The following is a 12,117-nucleotide window of genomic DNA, read 5'->3' on the forward strand; positions in this document are numbered from 1 at the left end:
TGCCATACCAAAGTGAGTTTATTGACATTCCTTGAAGGTGGTATGATGGAAGAGAAAGCTCGGCCTGAGTATCACGTGACATTTTTCTTGTTGATGGAAGCAAAAGCAGCCCAACTCTGTGGACTTCTCCTGCTACTGACTAGAACAAAGACTTTGAACAAAACCGTTATAGACATTTCCTTAGGTAAGTTGGAAGCTGCAGGAAGTAGGCTAATGGAACAAGATTTACTCTATACACTACCTCTAGGCACCTTTTTTTCTACGAGAACAAAGGGACTACATGTCACTAACAGGAAAATAACATTTTCTCTTTTCAACCGTATGATGGGTAGAATATCCATCCCAGATTTTTATGATATAGTATTGCAGTAGTTTTAATACTGGACACTGAAGTACATAATAATAATAATAATAATAATAATAATAATAATAATAAAGCACCACATTTTTTATGTAAAGTTCTAACTACTTTCATTTGAAAGTGTTTCATCTTGACTGGGAAAACATTTGTGGCAACTGAGAAATTTTTTGAACCCAAATTTTGGACACATGGTTTGACACATGGACTGACAAATATCATAGTTGGAACATTAGAATTGTTCTGGAAATTCTGGCTTATCAACTTGCCACACAAAGATACTTACCATTAATAGACATATGGTCATGTATTAAAAGAGAAAAAAGATTTAAAAATCTGCCAAAGGATCCCTTTTCTCTTTTTCTCAATTTCCTCATTGCCCTTTAAACAATTGTGCTACGATGGTAGTAAAAAAAGTTCTCATAACTGCTGCCAACTTCCATACACAGGAAGCTATGAAGAACTCCTGACCCAGCAGAGGCAGTTTCTGTCTTTGTATGATACAATAAAATGTCCTATCCATGAAATTATAATACTTCATAGCATTTTACAAGTATTTTTCTACTTGAAATGTATGTTTTCTCTTATTAATTGTTGTTTGTTCCCCAATTAAGCTTAATACACTCTTACCAGAACTAGCTCTAAAAGGTCGTGTTTTAGGGGAATGGTGGTTTGTTAAGTGATTGATATTATTATATGTCTCCATGGAGAAAACTCATACTTTAAATGAAAAAAGAAAATATAGTGGTAACAAAACAGATCTGCCTCGCTGGTTGTGTCATATGATTGGGGGAGGCTCACACCTCCAGCTGGTGGAATTAATGGCATAATTAGACACACACGATTTTCATGTATTCTAGCCTCATATATTAGTGAGTAATAGCTAAAGAAGCATCACTTGGAACATAGAGAAATCATGGGATATTTCCATAACAACTGTATGTACTGCTTTTCTCTTTGTTTACCTTCCTTCAGGATTCTACGCAAGGCTGTCACAGAATCTGGGACCCTGTTAAGCAAACTTTGCATCCTTTCAGCTGACTTTGACATCGGTACTTCTTCTTGGAATTTTATATTTTTACGAAATACTGATCCTGCAAAGCTTTGTGGGATACATTTAGAGTCAGGGCATCCGGTGGGAGGAGGGGGAACAGGAAGAAGGAAAACTTAGTTGAAAAACCATTCATGTCCAAGATATCTACCTCTGTATATTTCCTAGGATACCTCGTTCCTTCTGTGTATGGGTAGAATGGGTATCAAGTAATCTAATTAATATGTTAATTAGATATTTGTGTAAATTGCAAAGCTCCCCAGGAGCCTGTTCCGTCTTTTGAACACCTTCCTCCCTTGCCAATGCCTAACAAATAAGGTAAGTACTAAAAAAGGAATCAAGTGATTGAATTAAGAGTATTTACACATGGATAAAACCAAGTTCTAAAAATGAAAGATGCCCCCTATACTAGAGATGCTGTTCAAAGAGGTAAAATGGTGAGATGATGTGCATTATTCTATAAATAATAGCTCCCTTGGAACCCATAACTTTTCAGATACGGAAATGTGTACTGAATTTTATAGATCCCTCAAATTTATGTTATGTGACTTACACATTCCATCTTATCTTGGTAAATATTCTTTTCAGACAACAACAGAAAGCTCAACTTCTGTAACATATTATTTCCTGATTGACTATAGATACACAGCAGCCAGGGGTGCATTATAAAGAATTCTTACTAAAAGAAGTTTCCTTTTGGAGCCCAGGAAACATAATGTAGTGCCTGGACACACACTGATACCATGAGCACAAGGCATGGCTTCCTGTGGGATTAACTCTGTCTTACATTTCATTTCTCACACTTCTCCCTTGTTTAATATATTAGAAGTAACAATGTGACATCTCAACAGTGGGGGAGGGGCCTTTAGCTCTTCTTTTCCCAGTGAAGAAAAACACGTTCACTTATGACATATTTCAGACAACACGGATAACAAGGTTAGAAAAATAGAAATGACCATTAAGTTTAGGCTTATTCCAAATGTAATCAAGAGGTTAGTCTGTCTCTGGAGCCGGCAACTGTTTTTCTGAAAACACTGGAGTTTTCTGAGCTATCTCCTCACTGAGCGGTGAAAGAAACTGGATATTTATTTTGACAAAACTACATGCCTTTGGGGTGTTAGGTGTCCGCTCCAGGAGGATTGCTGTGGACGAAGGAGGAATATTATATTGCCCTTGACCCCGAACAAGCACCATCACTCTCTGCAGCTTCTCGTTTAACGTGTCCCCGTGGACAATCAGATGTGAAGGAATTCGAACACCACAGCAAAGAAAAGTTAAAAAAAAAAAAGCAGCATGAAAATAACAACATCAAAGTTAAAACAAAAGTCCGTTTGCCATTTCCCTTTAACAAAAGCCATGAGATGATCTTTACATTTTCTTTTCCCTTTGCAAAGGAGAACCATAGCTTGACCAAACAGAGCAAAGCAAAGGAAAACAGAATAGAACCCCGGTATTCAAACCAACCTAACGTGGCCTTCTTCCCTCTCTCCTGCTCGCTCTGTCACGTTCTACTGCACATCACCATGGGGGTGGAAGCCTCAGGCTTCAGGCTACATAATGAGATCTCCTTCATGTGCACAAGCTTCTGCTTCTTGGTGGTGAGTGTTCACGGGGGCTGTGCCCCTCCTAGACTTCTCTAAACTCAGGCTAAGCCACAATCCCCACAACCAACGAGATACACTATGTTGCATCAGCAGGGGGCGTTTTTCCCATTGTTGTTACTTGTTGGAAAGTGTGGTATTTGCACCATATGTCTAAGGCCAGTTCCAGCTGATGGGACTGATGCCACACAGGACTCATGAGTTGAACGTATAAAAATTTCAGCTTTGCCACTGCTGTTTCTGGATGGATGGTATGCGCGGGGCAAAAGGAGAGTGGGAGGAAAAGAAATTGTTGATTGGCTCCTAGACCTGGAGTTGGTTGTTAGAAATTATAAAAAAATGGTGGCTCTGCTCAGAAGAAGACATGGGCGTATAAAAGCTCGGAATGCTTAATGCTCAAATTTCCCTAAAATTATATAAATGGAAGTAAACTTTGATTACCATTTGGTCAAGTGTAGCATAGTTTGCATTCCTATTTCACTGTTAGTAATGGAGGTATGTGGAGATACACACAGACCTTGAGATGGCTGCTGTTTAATATTGCATACAGGCTAGCAGTTCATCGAGAATAGAGGAGATAAGCCTGAAGGTTGGATCTCAGAAGAAGGCAGTTCTTCATGCACAGCTTTTGTCAATCCTGATTTGGTCTGAAAATAAAAATCATGGGATACCAAAAATCAAAGGAGAGTTGATTTAGGGAAAGGGCACGGGGATCATCCCAGGAAAATGTCAGGTGAGTTTCCAGGTCCTCATTCAAGTCCAAAGGTGCTGGTTTCTTCTACTGCCGTGAGCACCTTTTCATACAACATGGAGTATGAGGGATACGGTGGAAGATCCAGTCGGTTGAAGCACGTGTGTGCCCTGAATGGGGAAAAAAGATTGGTGAAGGCGTTTGCATGTATCTGTGATCAGAAGCTATGAAGCAAACGGGAGTACAAAGTGAGCGCAACCACGATTTCGGACCACCATGAAGTAACTAGTTTTAATCTTGCAACAAAGAACAACAGCCTTCCAGACACACATAAACCAGTTGAGGGAGGAGAGTAATGGTAACAGACGGTTTGCCTTCATAAGCAAACCATACTAATGCAGGGCTGTACTAGAGGATCGGTCAGCTTCTCTGTGGGTCTGCTCTATTCTGCGTCTGAGCAGTGAACTTGCATGTGACCAGTGAAGGCGGCCGAAGCATGATCGTTATTAGAGGATCACAGTTCCACGTCTCCTTGTCCAGCTCTGATTTCTGGGCCACAGTAAACTACATGCATCAGTGCACGGCTGCCACGAGATGCCCTGGAGTCTTGACATCCAAAGCTCCATCAAGTCTGGTGAGCCCTGGAGACGGTCAGACTCCCCCACTTGCAGTGCGACACAGCTAACCTGACACGGGCACGTGGATTTCCAAGGACAGCTGAGCTCATGGACTAGTCTTTCCTGGTTGCCCGGATCATGCCCGCGCCCTGGGTTCTGCCTTACTTGTCCTATCCTATATTCATCCTCGGGGCCCATGCACGACAGCACCTGGTTTGGACAAGGAATGGTTTCCCCCACCAGGACCAGATCCTGTGTCATCTGTATGGGGTTCACTGGAGAGCCCAAGAGACCACAACAGGTGCCTCCTGTGGAACTTCAAGTCACCTGACTAGTTTCTCCCTGTCAGATGGGCTCTGTTTTCATGGACTCTCTGGTTGAGGCCATGGCCTGCATTAGGTAGGGAGGAAGGTGGGTGGGTGCCGCTCGGTTAACTGAATGCCTTTTGCTCCCTCGAAGGGGCGGTGTGTTGCAGCGGTGTTTTGAGAAGCCAACCAGCACAAAAAGGGGCACATTTAGAGGAAATGAAATAAAATAATAAAAAATAAAAGAGAAGAAGATAACATATCACAACTATATATATATAAACAAATAAACAAAACTCTAACTGAAGAGACCATTCTCCCTTCATCTGAATTTCATTTGGGATATGGAATTCTTCTAATTACAAGATCCCCATGGAAGTTGTGTATTGTTTATACCTTTGTTTTCAGAGTTCCTGATGGAGGCTCAGGGGAAGGAGACTGTTGTGTTTGTCTCTCAACATCCATTCCTCCTTTGCCTGGTCATAGCTCCCTCACTGTCCTTGAGAAACTACCCCCCAAACTCCTCCCCTCACAAGCGCCAATGGTGAGTAGAGGATAGTAGTGCATCTGGCCTTAGGCCTCAAGGACTTGAACTGGGAAGAAGCATAAAAACAGACCAAGATTAGTAGAGGTCTCAGATTATGATCTAATATTTCAGTAGGCCTAGGTTGACTTCACAAGAGAATAATTAAAATATTTTACCTAAACTCATTTGAGTAAAAGTGAAAAAGCACTCAGGAAAATGAGCAGGATGACAATGTCAGTGGCTTCTCTATGTTTAGAAAGATTAAAACTACTTTGGGCTCTGGCTAGCTATGTTAAGTGGGGCAGGAACATCCCAGGTATGCTTTTGAACCTAGCTGAACTAGTGAGGTGTGAGATGTGAGCAGACATCATCATCTTGGTTTTTTTTTTTTTTTTTAAGTGGCACTCATCAGTGGAAATGTTACAGCAAAAAAATCCCTATTTGCAAACCAAATGAATTCTATATAAGGTAATTTCTGGGAATAATCTGAAAGCATTAGCAAATGGTACTCTTTAAGACCTTGTGTGAACACCCAGAGTTTCTCTGAATGGCTTTTACTGTTTTTATGACCAGCTTTGGTTAACACTCTTAAACAGATTCTAGTTTGTGAACTAGGATGAACATACACAATCCAGTCACGGTTCAGGTTCGCATTCTTAGATGCTCGCCGTCCTCCTGGAGTGGTTCTGCCCGCTCAGAGCTCCTGCTCACTTTCCCCCCTGGGCACTGGGCCCCATGCTCTGGGGTGCATTGGGGTGCTGGGGAAAGCCAAAACCAGGGCTGGAAGACGTCTCTTTCGACTGCAGTCTAGCCGCTTATTAGCTTTATCCCCTTGGGAAAGTCAATTAGTCTTTCTGAGCCTCAGTCTTCTCCCTTGTGAAATGGGGATAATAACATGTTCTGTGTGCCTCGGGGGTCTGTTGTGAGGAGCAATGTTAGAATACACGTAAATGCCTCTTATAATCCGTGATTCATCATTTAGACACAAGGTTCTCTCAATGTGGCCACAACTGCGGATGACTGCAGGAAGCATGTCGCACCAGTGGGGACTCAAGCCCCTCGGCCTTCCGCACATGAACTCCTGGCAGATGAGTCACCCGGATTTCCCATTTGTTCGGTTGCTATTTTGGAACTCCACACGGATCTTTCCAATCCTGCCAGGTCAATTTTCACTCGGTTGGTGTTAATCTAGTATTCCAGCATTTTGCGGTTAATTCAGGATTTAAATTGTGTCAATCACTGTATTATTTGCCCTTTAATTTGTATCATCTGCACTACTGATCGCCTCTATTTCTTTTTTTCAAGTTACTGATGAAGATGGTAACCAAGGCCAAGGACAGTATGCTTCTCCCCCGAAGAGACCACTTTGAGGCTGGTCAAAAGCAAACACTACTAACATCAGGCAAATCCCTGGCCCCCGCGGCTGCTTGTTCAGCAAGCTGTGAGGCCAGTGTTCCAAGTCCGGTCTTCCTACGTGCCGTCTTCTTCCCCACCCAACCACAGCCTCACTCTGTGATGCTTCTCACTCTTGCCACTACTGAACCCACTCTTTCTCATCCTCTTTGAGAACCTCTTGGTCCCCAATCCAGGGACCCATTTCTCTACCCTCACTTCTTCAGGCTCTATAAGAGCCTTCTTGAACATCTCTCTCCCCTTGGCTTCTCTGGTTTTTCAGTGGTTGGCAATTTCTTTTCTGAACTCCCAATGGCTCCCTGAAGCCTTATGGTCCGCAGAGCAGGGTTTCTCAGCTTGGCACCACTAACATTTTAAACGAATACTCTGTTGGGAGGGGCTGTCCAGTGAACCAGAAAATGCTTAGAAAGATCTTTGGCCTCTACTTGCCAGATGCCAGTAGCACCTCCCCCTACAACCAGAAATGTCTCCAGACTTTGCTGAATGTCCTGTAGGGGGACAAAATTACATCTCCTAGCTGGCTTGAGAGCCATCCTGGCCCACCTTAACCAGGCCTCCCTCTCCCCCGTGCTTGTGCTCAGTGAAGCCTGTGGTTAGAATTCCATTTGCAACTTTTATGCTAATCTGCCCCTGACCCACAGTTCTGCAATCCCTGGTCCCTACTCCAAATGTAAACCCTGAAGTTTGTCTCCTCTCCTTTATTCCATCTCCATGCTGTCTTGTGCAGCGTCTACTCTAACTTCCCTGCTTTTCCTTTCTTTGGCGCCTCCCCAGTCCTTGCTCCATAGTAAGGAAACTCTCCCACTCTTCCTTTCTGGACATGACTTACAAGTCCTAGCATCGCTTCCCAGTGCTCCTGAGGGAGACGGCCCACGATCATCACTCTGCCACATTCTGGGATGTGGGTGAGCCCTGCTCACTCCCCACTGCCAATTCTAGATTGTTATTTCAAATCCTCAATCAAAAATTTCTGTTCTTTTTACTCAGCCATAGACAAAGGATGAGATCTTGCCATTTGTGACACCAGGGATGGACCTGGAGGGTATTCTGTTAAGTGAAATAAAGCCAGACCAAGAAAGACAAATCCTAAATGGTTTCACATAAACATGTAATCTAGAAAACAAAGTAACAAAGAAAAAGCAGAAACAGACTCATAAATACAGAAAATAAGCTGGTGGTGGCCAGAGGCACGGGGGTGGGAGGATGGGGAAGATGCGGAGAGGGGAGCAGGAGGTACAGACCTCCAGTTATGGAATGGAAATGTCACAATAATAAAAGGCACGATCCAGGGAATTCAGTCAATGGCATCGTCATACTGTTGTAAGGTGACAGAGGGTAGCCACACTCACGGTGAGCACAGCATAACTTACAGACGTGTACACAATGCTTACACCTGAAACTAATGGAACACGCTGTGTCAAGTACACTTCAATAAATATGAATAAATAAATTTAAAAAGAAGGGAATCAAATGTTCAAAAAATTCTGTTCCTTTGACTCTCTTAGATTCCGCCCCCCCCATAACTACAGGTTGTTTTTTTTTTTTAAGATTTTATTTATTTATTTCACACACACAGAGAGAGTCACAAGTAGGCAGAGAGGCAGGCAGAGGGGGAGGGGGAAGCAGGCTCCCCGTTGAGCGGAGAGCCTGATACAGGGCTCCATCCCAGGACCCTGGGATCATGACCTGAGCTGAAGGCAGAGGCTTAACCCACTGAGCCACCCAGGTGCCCTAACTACAGGTTTTATCTTGCATTTTATTTCAATTCAACAGGATAGATTAGAAGATACAGCATGTTATCTGCCGGCAAGAAGGTAAAGTGTCATCTTGAGGAACTTGTATGTCAGACACACACACACACATACACAAAGCAAATATGCACAGACTGGGTTGTAATGTTATGTAAAAAAGGTATTTCTCTCTGTGGCCTGTGGTTAAAAAGTTTGAAAATCAGTGATCTTGGACTATCTTCCATACCTTCTGACCTGCCAGCTAATTATATTTATTAAAACCTCTGGTTCTTTGGTTAAATCCTTCCCATTTCAAGTTTTCCCGCCAGACTATGTGGTACCTGAGTCCACATGGTGACCAGCCTGTTCAATGCCCTAACCTGCCAGCTCCTTGACCTCAACCCCAGTGACTATCCCGCCCATCTGGTATGGAAGTTTCTTCACCAGACACTGTAAAATGACTCCCTGGAAACCACTGCTCTCATAGTCCTCCTTCCTAACCCTCCTACAGTTTTTAGGAGGCAAGGACTCAAATTGATGTGAAGGTTTTATTTAGCCTGGGCTATGATTTGGGTTTGGTTGTGACGCTATTTGGCACTCTGGTCTGGGAAGCCAGCTGCCTCTCTATGGGGGGAAAATCTGAGAACAATGTAGTTTCAGACCACCTTTCCTCCCAGTCTGGGCAGTGTGCGTTGGGCTTCTGTTCCCTGGGAAGTCCCGGGTTGTCCTGTGCCTGGTGCTCTGCTAGCTCTGGGCTTCTTGCCATCTACCATGTGGTCTGGCTAGTCTACCCAAACTACTGTTCTTGGAAGTCAGAAGTTATTTCTTTCTTTGAACACATTGGTGAGCTTTTTCGGTTCTTGGATCTTCAGAAAATGTACAGGGAAGACTAGTTAGGGGTTACTATCCAGGGGGTCATTTTTACTGTCCTCCCTGAGGCATCTCAGCACTTGCTTCTTGGGACCCTCTTGGCCCAAGGTAAAGTCTCTGTCTCCCCAAGGAATTCTCTCTGCAGTTTGCAGAACGGCAGCTTTTTCAGGCATGCCTTGGCCTGGATGTGAATAGCTCGATGATAAGCCCGATGTCCATCTTACAGCCTCCTTGTGTAGGTTAATAGTATTAATGTATATTTCAAAGCTTCTCAAAGAAAATATGTATTTAGACTCAATCTGTGACCTCCAAATGACAAAAGCAATTCCTATCCCCTTTCCTAAAGAGTAAAACAGAGACTCCTCAGCCCAGCCCTCTCCCTGTGACCCACCAAACTATCTTTCTCAATCACATCCCTTGTGAGCATCACTTTGGATATCTTGACCTCCACGCTGGTTCAGCGATCCTTCCTGCTTCAGCTTGGAACTCTGCTCTACTCATTTATTGCCCCCTCAGTGCTCACCAAAGTGCCATCTTCTTGTGGCATGTCCCCTTCCCAACTCAATCGGGATTTGGTCTGTATTCTACATTACAGACCTTCCCGGTACCTTCCATTTACCCTCCTTCTCAGTGCTTCTCCGATTCCACTTCGTGTTGTAACTTACTATTACTGGGCTGTGCTCCTTCCTAGACTATGAGCTCTTCTGGGAAGGTAGACGGTTGTGTCTTAGCCACTCTTCAGGGTACACACGATGCTGGTGGGGCGGGGGGGGGGGGCGTGTGCTATCATTAAATAGTGAGGCAAACCAATTCCTCTAAAAACAGATTGTTTCCAAATAACCTCATCTACCGAATCTGTCATTAAACTACATAAATGGAAACCTTGCCTTTTTATGCCTTATTTTCTTGCCAGATTTAATTCAGTATGCTCAGCTCTCAGCAGACCCATGCGAATGAGCACCAAGGGTCTGCTGAACAAGTGCATGAAGCCAGGGCTGGAAACCGTGCCAAGATGGTAGGCTGTCATTGACCAGGTGGGCATGTACTCTGTTTCCTGGGCCTCCTGACACTCACTGACATCAGCTGATGAGTCTTCAGGACATGGGAAGGTCTGGGAGGTCTGGATGCCAATCATAGTTCAGTAGATCCTTCCACTAGGATTTAGCAGTAGTGTCCAGGAGGCCATGTGGAAAGAGCTGAATTAAATGTGGACCATCTTTTATAATCAGAAAATATCACAGTAGAAGCAAATAATATGGATCAGTCTTTTCTTCTGTCGTTGAACAGTATTTATTACTGTGGTACCTATGCAGAGGTGCCCTTTTATTTCACTGAGCAGGAAAAGACTGCTCAAGGTGGTCGAGGAAGGATCCAGGAAGTGTTAGAACTCGTGGTGGAGGGAATTCCTTCTGTTACATTGCCTGGATCCCTAGTGTCTCCCTTAGTGCGTTTATCTCACCATCATCTCCTTGACAGCTTGCTATACTGAAGTCACTACAGAGACTCGAGATAAACATGGTCTTGTCCTCTCATGTTTCAAAACACAGTAGGAAAAACGTGACACGTACGAGCATAACCATCCTTCCGAGTACAAGTCATGTGCCGGAGAAGGACAGATACAGAGCTGGAAGGCTTCTTTTGGGCTTCCAGCCTCTCCTCCCTCCCTTACTTGCTGAGACATTCCTCCTCAAGTTAAACTGGGCTACAGACAGCTGGGAAGGCTTCCCACAACAGACACACGGGCCATGACACTACAGCCTAAATGCTCTCAGTCAACCAAAAAACAACCAAGAATATGGTCTAAATTCACCTCCCAGAGACTCCTCAGGGGTGCCTTTCGCCAATAAGTCATATAAGAGTAACTTGGGTCGCAGGAAAGAATTCCATCCCGAAGGACCATCCCCCAAACCCCAATATCAAAGTGTGTGGCCCTCTTTGGTGGGTTCGTGAGGGCCGGCAGGAGCGCCTACCTGGGGAGAGAGGTAATCTTCCCCCACTTCTCTATGCAGAAGCGCCGGAGCCCATTGCTTCCCCGGAGGGCTGCAAAGCCTTCATAGGGCACACTCGATGTTCCCGTGACGAACTGAAGTAACCTCAGCCTCTGCTCGTTATTGAAGCGCTCCACGGCGGCCCAGAACCAGCGGATCACAAGATGCCCGTCGTGGTAACCTGAGGGGAGCGGAGGGAGGGGGTAGGGAGGATGTGCAGAGAGGAGAGGAGGAAGGGAGAGAGGCGACATGTACCGCAGGGGTGAGGAGGACCGAACTGCTCCTGTCGGTCTGCCAGGTTCTCTAACGTGAGCCTTCACACAGGTCAAAGGCAATCTGTGCACCCAGGTCAGGTTTTATAGCAAAAGCTGATTTACAAAATGGCCATTTTATAAGATTTTATGCTCTGAGGGATGTCCTCAGAGATGTCTGCTTCCCAGGTGAACAACTGGGACCCCACCAACCGTTTTCCGGCCTGGTGAGCGTGAGACAAGGAGTGGCTACGTTAATTTCACCGCAGTCTACGTTTTCTTAAAAACAGACAACTGCATCTGGGCCAGCCCTTCGGCTCACCTCCCCGGTACTCCGTGTTATTCCGCCAGTCGTTCAGGTCGATCTCCGCCGTGCCAGCTATCACCAGCTCCAGCTCCCTGGCGTCGAACACGGAGACAAGCCTCGAGTCTACAACCTGAAATACACATTTAGGCTTCAGGTCCAACCACGCTGAAGTTCTAGTCGTTATTATCACTTCTGTGGTTTTACACTAGGAAACGGACCATCACTTCCAACTTTATTCTTTTTTAAACCAATGTACTTTCGTGTTCAAGTTCGAAGTCATGACTTAAACATTCTGAAACACAACCATCAATGAGCTGGGAACTCCAAAAAGGCCCCAGGGTTTTCACTACCTCTGAAAGTCCCTCTCAGATTGCTTTCATGAGCAAATCTGACTTGACTTTCTCTGGTC

At 44.6% G+C, this 12,117-nt stretch overlaps 1 protein-coding gene across 4 annotated transcripts in view; it reads right to left on the reverse strand.

Annotated features, from left to right (window-relative positions):
* Positions 1-12,117, reverse strand: part of HECW1 (HECT, C2 and WW domain containing E3 ubiquitin protein ligase 1) — a 469,612-nt gene continuing 457,495 nt past the window's right edge. For all 4 annotated transcript variants that reach the window (XM_082691734.1, XM_082691733.1, XM_082691731.1 and 1 more), the window contains 3 exons: positions 11,724-11,838; positions 11,133-11,331; positions 1-3,871 (listed from right to left, as the gene is read on the reverse strand). In XM_082691734.1, the coding sequence (XP_082547860.1) occupies positions 3,760-3,871; positions 11,133-11,331; positions 11,724-11,838 (426 nt within the window). In that variant the 3' untranslated portion in view covers positions 1-3,759. The remainder of the gene's footprint in view (positions 3,872-11,132; positions 11,332-11,723; positions 11,839-12,117) is intronic.

The sequence above is a fragment of the Mustela nivalis genome (assembly GCF_964662115.1).
Source record: "Mustela nivalis genome assembly, chromosome: 12".
NCBI lineage: Eukaryota > Metazoa > Chordata > Mammalia > Carnivora > Mustelidae > Mustela > Mustela nivalis.